The sequence below is a fragment of the Limulus polyphemus genome, unplaced genomic scaffold, assembly GCF_000517525.1.
Source record: "Limulus polyphemus unplaced genomic scaffold, Limulus_polyphemus-2.1.2 Scaffold287, whole genome shotgun sequence".
NCBI classification, from domain to species: Eukaryota; Metazoa; Arthropoda; class Merostomata; order Xiphosura; family Limulidae; genus Limulus; species Limulus polyphemus.
In genome coordinates, this window is record NW_013665897.1 from 1367 (window position 1) to 9379 (window position 8013).

At 32.1% G+C, this 8013-nt stretch overlaps 1 protein-coding gene across 1 annotated transcript in view; it reads right to left on the reverse strand.

The window, feature by feature from the left end:
- Positions 1 to 412: 412 nt before the first annotated feature.
- The window catches only part of LOC106457052 (neural-cadherin-like), a 137625-nt gene continuing 130024 nt past the window's right edge, over positions 413 to 8013 (reverse strand). The window contains exons 11-12 of the mRNA XM_022382870.1: positions 2305 to 2643; positions 413 to 607 (exon numbers count right to left, since the gene is read on the reverse strand). Coding sequence (XP_022238578.1) covers positions 413 to 607; positions 2305 to 2643 — 534 coding nt within the window. The remainder of the gene's footprint in view (positions 608 to 2304; positions 2644 to 8013) is intronic.

Here is an 8013-nt window from a genome sequence, read left to right on the forward strand (position 1 = left end):
AGTTTTCATACTAAATAAAATCTCGAAGCGAGACGTACTATCACACGCCCACCTGGCTTGGATACTTGTAACCAAGAAACCATTCCTCCGAATTATATTCAAAGTAACAACAGAGCCTCTCTACTGGAGAACTACTTTACTTTATCAGGTGAGTTATGGTGTAAAAAAATACGTTACGTGAACACTTTTTACCACACAGTCGTTTCTCCAAGTAAAAGATCGTGAAATACAACTCATCAAGCTTTGATATTGGTAGTCATTTGGTCACATTTCCGAGAGGAACTTAATAAACTACAACTGTCTTGGAATTTGATATGCTAGAAAACTATGTCGTTTAATAACAAAGTTTATTTGGCTTAGATTCTAGTAACCATGTACCCATTTAGTTGAGTAAGATTTAATGAAACTTAACTCACTTAGCTTTAATACTAGTAACCACTTCTCCAAGCCGAATATTCTCCTTGATTGCAATTGGGCCATAAACTGGTTGGTCCCACACTGGAGGATTGCTGTTTCTGTTTACGACTTCTATAGTTAATTCCACTGTTGCCTTATTTTGTGGTTTTCCTTTGTCTAAAGCAACGGCCCGTAAATTGTACTGTTGACGCTGAACAACATAAACAAAGGCTTGGTTAACATTCTTCGGATTACATTATATCACACTTTCTGTATATGTTGATTAAACGAAATAAGAATAATTATACCTCTTATGACTACTTGATAATATATGGTAAGCTACTTATTTCTATAATTTATTTATTAACTAATTAAACAAATTGCGTAACAGAAGAAAGCTTATGTACGCTACAAAATAAAAACTGGTTTAACTGAGATTGAACAATGAAATCAAATGATCAACATTTTATCTATGCTGAAGATGAAAAACGAAAACAAGTTACGTCTTAAATGTGCTGGCATTTAATATTGATTAGTGAGAAATGATGAATACCTTGATGTTTGTTATAACTTCCTAGACAAACATGTTGGTTAATTTTTGATTATTTGAAGGTAGTAAAACTCAAGCTAATCAATAGAATGATTTTGATTACCTTTATATATATATATATATTACTTTCACGTTACATTAGGTATTTCAATAAAATTTAAATATTAGTATTATAATTATGCACATCAACAACAAAGCATTTTGTTTCTTGAAAGAGAGTGACAAAAAACTCTATCCGCAATTATAATTCAATTATTTCTAAACTTTATATTCGTTGAAATAAGAATAGAACATGGTTAATTAACGTTATTTAATTCAATTATTTTAATTATTGGTCGATTCTTTGTAAACTACATGATGTATTTATAGATAAACCTAGCAAGGTGAAGATGAAGGAATCGTTAAAGATTCTCAACTTCTTAATATGAGTTCCCTAGAAAGTCGCTAGGAGTCACTTTCACAAATATATACTAATCAATATGTTGTCCCTATTTTTTGAAACTTTAAAAGCTAGAAAAAACCTAAACTAGTTTGCTTCATCTTTCAATTAAATGGAAAAATCCTAAAACCTATAAAAGGCGATATATATATATATATCTTTCTATAATTTTGTTTAAATAATTTAAAATTTCAAACTACTCATCAAATAGGAGAACAAATATTTTATAAGTTTTGAAAATGTCATAAACATTGTCAGTCCATAGTTATAGTACGGTATTCTAAAATTATATACTTTGTGGATTTATCAAAAGACAATTCATCAAGGAAGTTCATTATGTTTGACAGCAGAAAACTCACAAAAAATCCTTTTAAAATCAGAAAGTTCGCTGACATTAACTAAAAGTAGTCTGCAAAGTGGGAGAAGCTCTAATCAATCACAGAAAGAATTTCTTCAATTAAAAAGTACCCTATTAAACAGAAATATTATCCAAAAATCTTTATACATTCATCTAATATTATCACTGGCACGTTTCACTAAAAAATGGATGATTGTTATTACCTCCCCCCACCCACAAAAAAAAATGATTCAATGTCAGTTATAAGTGGTTTGTTTACGACATCCTCGGTATCCTCTTCCTTTTTCGCGAATTTGTTTTCGTAACCGATAATAGACACCTAATAAAACACCAGGAAACGTGCAGTGTCTAACTCAGAAAACAAAGTCGAGATGCTGTGCCGATGTATGCAAAGTATATATGTTTTATGTTATTCTTCTATTGAATCTTATTTTGTGTAACATTCATGTTTTATTCCAATCCTTAATCAGAAATGAATTTTAGAAATTTTAATAATTTTAATTAAGTCACTAGAGAGCATGGTATAGTTACAACTGAGAAACTATGTACTAAATAGCTTACATCTAACGGCTTCTGAAGAATGACCCAACCAGAGTCAGGATTGACTGTGAAGTAGCTAAGGTCTAATGGGTTGTGGGAAGATGTTAAGTTGTACACTACAGCTCCATTGTTATCAGCATCTTCGTCTGAAGCTGACATTCGTAAAAGACTTGTTCCAACGGGTGTATCTTGCTTCACGTGTTCTTTGTATTCATGTCGATCAAAAAGTGGGGGGTTGTCATTGATGTCCGTAATCTCGACCTTAAAGGAACAGGCTCCCTCAAGCGGAGGATTGCCTCTGTCCGTAGCTTTAACGGTCAAACTTACAAATCGACCATCTTCTCCTTCTCTATCAAACACCTAAAAATGAAATTTAATATTGAATGTAAATTAGTTTTATACACGTATACATAAGGTACTGAGAATAAGTAAAGCACAACAAAATTTGAATTGTATTCATTTGAAAGAAACTGTTTCAAGTTTTTGCCACACTATTTAACTTAAACAAAAACAAAGAAACAATGGCTCATGAGCTAACTGAAAACACCGTTTAGTCCATGAATTAGCTTCAGCAATATATATTCCTCTAATGTTGTTATGAAGATAATAATGTACGTCTTTTCAGGATTAAAGTTCGAATTGACTTGTTTTGAGAATGTCTCCTCAAGGTTAGCTTTCTTAACAGCCTTGTTATGAGAAAAGAAATGTATGTCTATTCAAGGTTAGATTTTTGAATAGCCTTGTTATGCAAATAAGGGTGCCTATCTTCTCACGGTTAGATTCCTGAATAGCCTTTTTATGCGAATAAAAGTGTTTTTTTTTCAGGGTTATGCTTCTAGATAGCTTGTAACTAGCATAAAGATGAGAGTCTTTTTTCAAGATTGGTCCCTAGACAATTTTTTAGGAAAGAGAAAGAAATTTTTTCTACCTTAGGCTTCTAGATGGTTTTGCTTAGAAACAGATTTTTTATGGTTAGATTCGAGAAAAATATTTGTTTGAATTACGAATGTCGACTGTTGGAGATATACATCTTAATATTCTTGTTAAAAGGAAAAAGACATTTATCTCTTAGGAACTGTTTTACAGAACAATAATGGTATAAGTATTAGAAGGTTTGTTGTTTAAAATGTTTTATTCAGATTTGTAATGAGGATAACAAATTCTGCCTTCTCAAAATTAATTCTCTAGACACATTCTTATGAATACAAGGATTTCCGTCTTTTAGGGTTATGATTTCCATAAATCTTATAATAAATTATGATAAAATCTATGTTATTAGGGATACTTTTAGTATGAATAGAGGGATAGCTTTCCTTTAGGGCCATGTTCCTCTGCAAACTTGTAATAACGATAAAACTCTCTTCTCAGAATCAGACTTACGAACATATTTAGGATTGTGTTTTTTGTCGATCTTGCTATGAGAATTAAAAAAATGTTTTCTGTGGATTAGAGTTCTGAAAACCTGGGTTAAAATGAAAAGCTTGTTTACTTTTTAAATGTTATACAACTTATACTTCTAGATATTTTTGTCTTTAGAATAAAGATATTTGTTTTCTTACGTTCTGGAAGAGTCTTGTTGCAAGGCTAAAAATGTCTTCATATTCAGAATTATATTCCTGAATAAATCTGTTAAAACAACGAGGATAACTGCATTTATTGGTCAGGCTATTGGAGAGTCTTGTTCTGAGAACAAGAACATCTGTGTATTCTGAATTTATAAGCATAGACAAACTTATTATCAGGAATTATGTCATTTTACGAGAATGAACGCGTATATGTTATCGAGATTGTAATCTTTATTAGAATAAGATTGTATGTATTTTGGGGATCAGACTATAGTCGGATTTGTTACGAAGATAATGAAATTGGTGTTTTACAGTTACTCCTAATTAAACCTGTTATTAGGATAAAGGTGTCTGTTTTAAAGACTTAAAGGTCTTAAATAGTCTTGTTTCTGGGTGAGGGAAATTATGTTAGACATTCGTTTGTTCAAGACAAGATCGCCAGTTCTATTGGTGTTGTAAATTCACGAGCTTTCACACATTTATACAAGCTTGTATTATTCTTAAATAGCTGTGGCAGCATGGATCGTGTTAGCTAAGAACACGTGTCACCACATGAAGCACAGTGTTGTACTTTTAAATATGTCTGTCTGTGATATTCTATAAACAAATCGATTTTTCCATTGATTGATCTTTCCTAAAGAGGTGACTGCCAAAAATGTTCAAGGCACATTTGACACACAAAGAGGTAACTGCCCCCATGAAAAATTAAACTATAATGATAATAATGCATTTATCCTTATTCATAAACTGAGTGCCTTCGATGGTATGGTTATTTTTAGCTGTAATCCCAATAATACATCACGAGATTTGTCCAGTGTCAGGTATTTATCATTTAAACAACACAGTGCTCTTGTGACTTAAAGACAGTTTCAAACAACATTTTATGCATATGTTAATAAATTTTATTACCTCATAAAATTCTCACAAATAAAATACTAAAGAAAATCACGAATCGCCTTGGCCATAAGCCTACATCATAAGTTTTTCATTGATGAAAATAAAATAATTTTGCAAAACACTAATATTTCCTATATAGGTTTGTAATGTTTCTCAGTTATAATTTTGTCCATACAATGTACAGGATAGGCTAAAAACAACGTTTTTCACAGATCATTTACTGTCCGACCTGAAGTGTAAGTAACGTAGTTTTTACTCGGACATTGGGACAGGATGTAACACCGTTTTTACGAGAAGTACTTTAAGTGTAATACCTGACTTTTCTGCAAGCCTCACATTAAACCTAGTGCAGTTTGAGGTTTTTCTTTTAACTATATAACTTATGTAGTCATTGGCAACGAGTAGTGATAAAGTAAAATCTAACGATTAATACATTTTGTGTGTGTGTGTTTAGGAAATGTTTAAAACAAGTGCTCCATCTAGTGAGCTATATTTCTTTATTATATCTTTGCTGTGAACAACAGTATAATTTGTCGAATCTCGTGCATTATAGGTCCGTCGTAATAGTAAAAAGCGTAGTTTGAACCCAAAGGTTGATATTCATATCTTTTCTTTGCATCTCTTACATGTTTCATAATCCTGTATCAAAACCCGGATTCTAGCGTTATAAGTCCGCAGACATACCGCTGTGTCACTAGGGGGCACTTCACTAAGAATAGGTTCGAACAACGGGAAAGGGACAAAAATAAAAGTACCTTGCGAAATTTGCTCCCTTGAATCTCAATACAAAAATCCAATAGACTCAAATTCGATGACGAGGAACCCATTTTGAGACTAATAATGGTTGGAGACGGCTTGAACGGGTAATGAAGAAAAACTTTAATATAAGTTTAACATAACAGCAAATCTGCAACTTGTACCTGATGATGACAAAACCTTGTCGAAACGTTGTACATTTGCTGTTATGTTAAACTTATATTAAAGTTTTTCTTCATTACCCATACAAGCCTTCTCCAACCGTTAGAAATACAATAGGTTTGATGCACGGTTACGTATGACTTCCCATTGTTCAAGGGAAACGAACCTTGATTTTAGATCTTAGTAACATATAAATTAACAACATAAGCTCAATAACGAAACATAAAAGCTACATGCATAAACAAAATTCAAACTAAAAGTGTGGACATAACAAAACATTTGTTATCGGGTGAATGGAAATTTTCACTGTGTTCATGTTGGCAAGCTGTGATCTGTCACCATGAGGATTACTGGCGAGGTTCTAGAATCAATAAACCACTAAAAATGGTGACAAGTAAATCTCTCGTTCAGGAAAACTCCATTGACAATTTATAATGATAACACAAAGCGAGTAAACAAAATGGTGGGAAAATTCTCCCAGTGTTACACTGGTTATAGTTAACTAGCATATCTTGATTTAGCAAAGCAAGTTAAACAAGAGTATTTCAATAGGATGGAAAGTTTCAAGAGCATGACAACTATTTCAGCGAGTTGCGATTTAGGCTTGCAGATGACCTTCAAGTTCAGAACTTGCATATTGTTATTGGTATTAGCACAGGGTACAGTAAACCTATCCTGCTGTGTGTTGGAACCAAGATTTGAAACTGTTGGAATTACGTATGAATTATCAGATTAAAGCAGAGAAGTTATATGTTTCACTTAAAACGGTGAATAGGCTCTCCAGTTTTGTTTTGAGAATCAACCAATGATCTTAGTCAACTGATAACCTAACTCGATTAAGTTATAGACCATTGTGCCCGAGAATTTTGATTAGGGACTTAGAAAAACCTCACAAAGAATATCTCCAAACAGCAAGATTTTAATATCTTGCTATGCAGTTATTACACTGAATAAATATTTTTCTAAATTAATTAATGAAAGATAGTATTCTGACGACATAGTGATTGTATTATCTACTCTATAAACTTCGAAATAATTAATGGTGACGTCATTTCAAATATATTTCTGATAGTATCCACTTATTTATTTACAGGAAAAACTTACTATGTTAGCAGACTGAGTATATTAATTTAGGACTGAAATCATGTTTCGAAACTTTTTGAATAAATTTAATAAGCTTTATTACCCTAAAAATATCACGAGCAAAATATTTTTAAAAACACAACTAGTTTCGGCCATAGGTCTTCATCAGGTATCAGTTAATGGAATACATTTTCGTTGTTGGAAATAAAATTAGTTTCCGAAACAGGTTCAAGGAAAGTTGAAATGTTACTAATTATTCTGATGATCAGAGAAAAGATAAAATAAAGAAATATCAGTGTCCGTTAGATAGAGTGCTTATTTTAAACATTTTTTGAAACATGTGGTATACTGAGTTCAATTAATTTCTAAAACAATAAATTAAATTAATCCACACAAAGGTTTGACTTTGTTTGGCTAAGAGCCATGTAAATCTGGTATTTAGTGTTGGTTTTTCATTCCTGATAAAGATACTTTAATCTACTTTTCTATTAACGGAGTTAAAAGTTTTTTAAACTATTTCTGTAGTAAAAGGGCCGTGGTGGGCAGAGCACAGATAGCCCATTGTGTAGCTTTGTGCTTAACTTCGAACAACAACAACAACTTAGTGAAGTATCAACACGTGTTATTGGATCAACTCTTTGTTCACAGATAAGCAAATAAATATGTTTACAAACTCTTCTAAACCACTACGTTTGGCTAGGTTTATCATCCTCCTTCTTATCTGATCATGCAAATAAAAATATTTTTAGATTGAAAACTTTTTTCTATAGCTTACTGAAATGTTTTTGATTTTTTTTAGGTCAGGTATTCCTAATGAACCAACTGTTTTTTACACACTGATGAAAGGAAGTAATGAGCAAACAAACAGCAAAGATACATTCTATCTTACACCTAGACAAGACAGCAACGGAGACATGTGGACTGACATCAAGGTTAACCATCCTCTAGACTACGAAAAGCTTCAGCAATACAATCTGACTATAAGAGTTCAGGTGAGTGAAGAATAGAAACTGTACTGTTATAAAATGATTTCATCAGTACAATCTAACTATATAACGGTTCAGGTGAGTGAAGAGTAGAAACTGTGCTGTTATAAAATGATTTCATCAGTACAATCTGACTATATAACGGTTCAGGTGAGTGAAGAGTAGAAAGTGTGCTGTTATAAAATGATTTCATCAGTACAATCTAAATAAAAAACAGTTCAGGTGAGTGAAGAGTAGAAAGTGTGCTGTTATAAAATGATTTCATCAGTACAATCTAACTA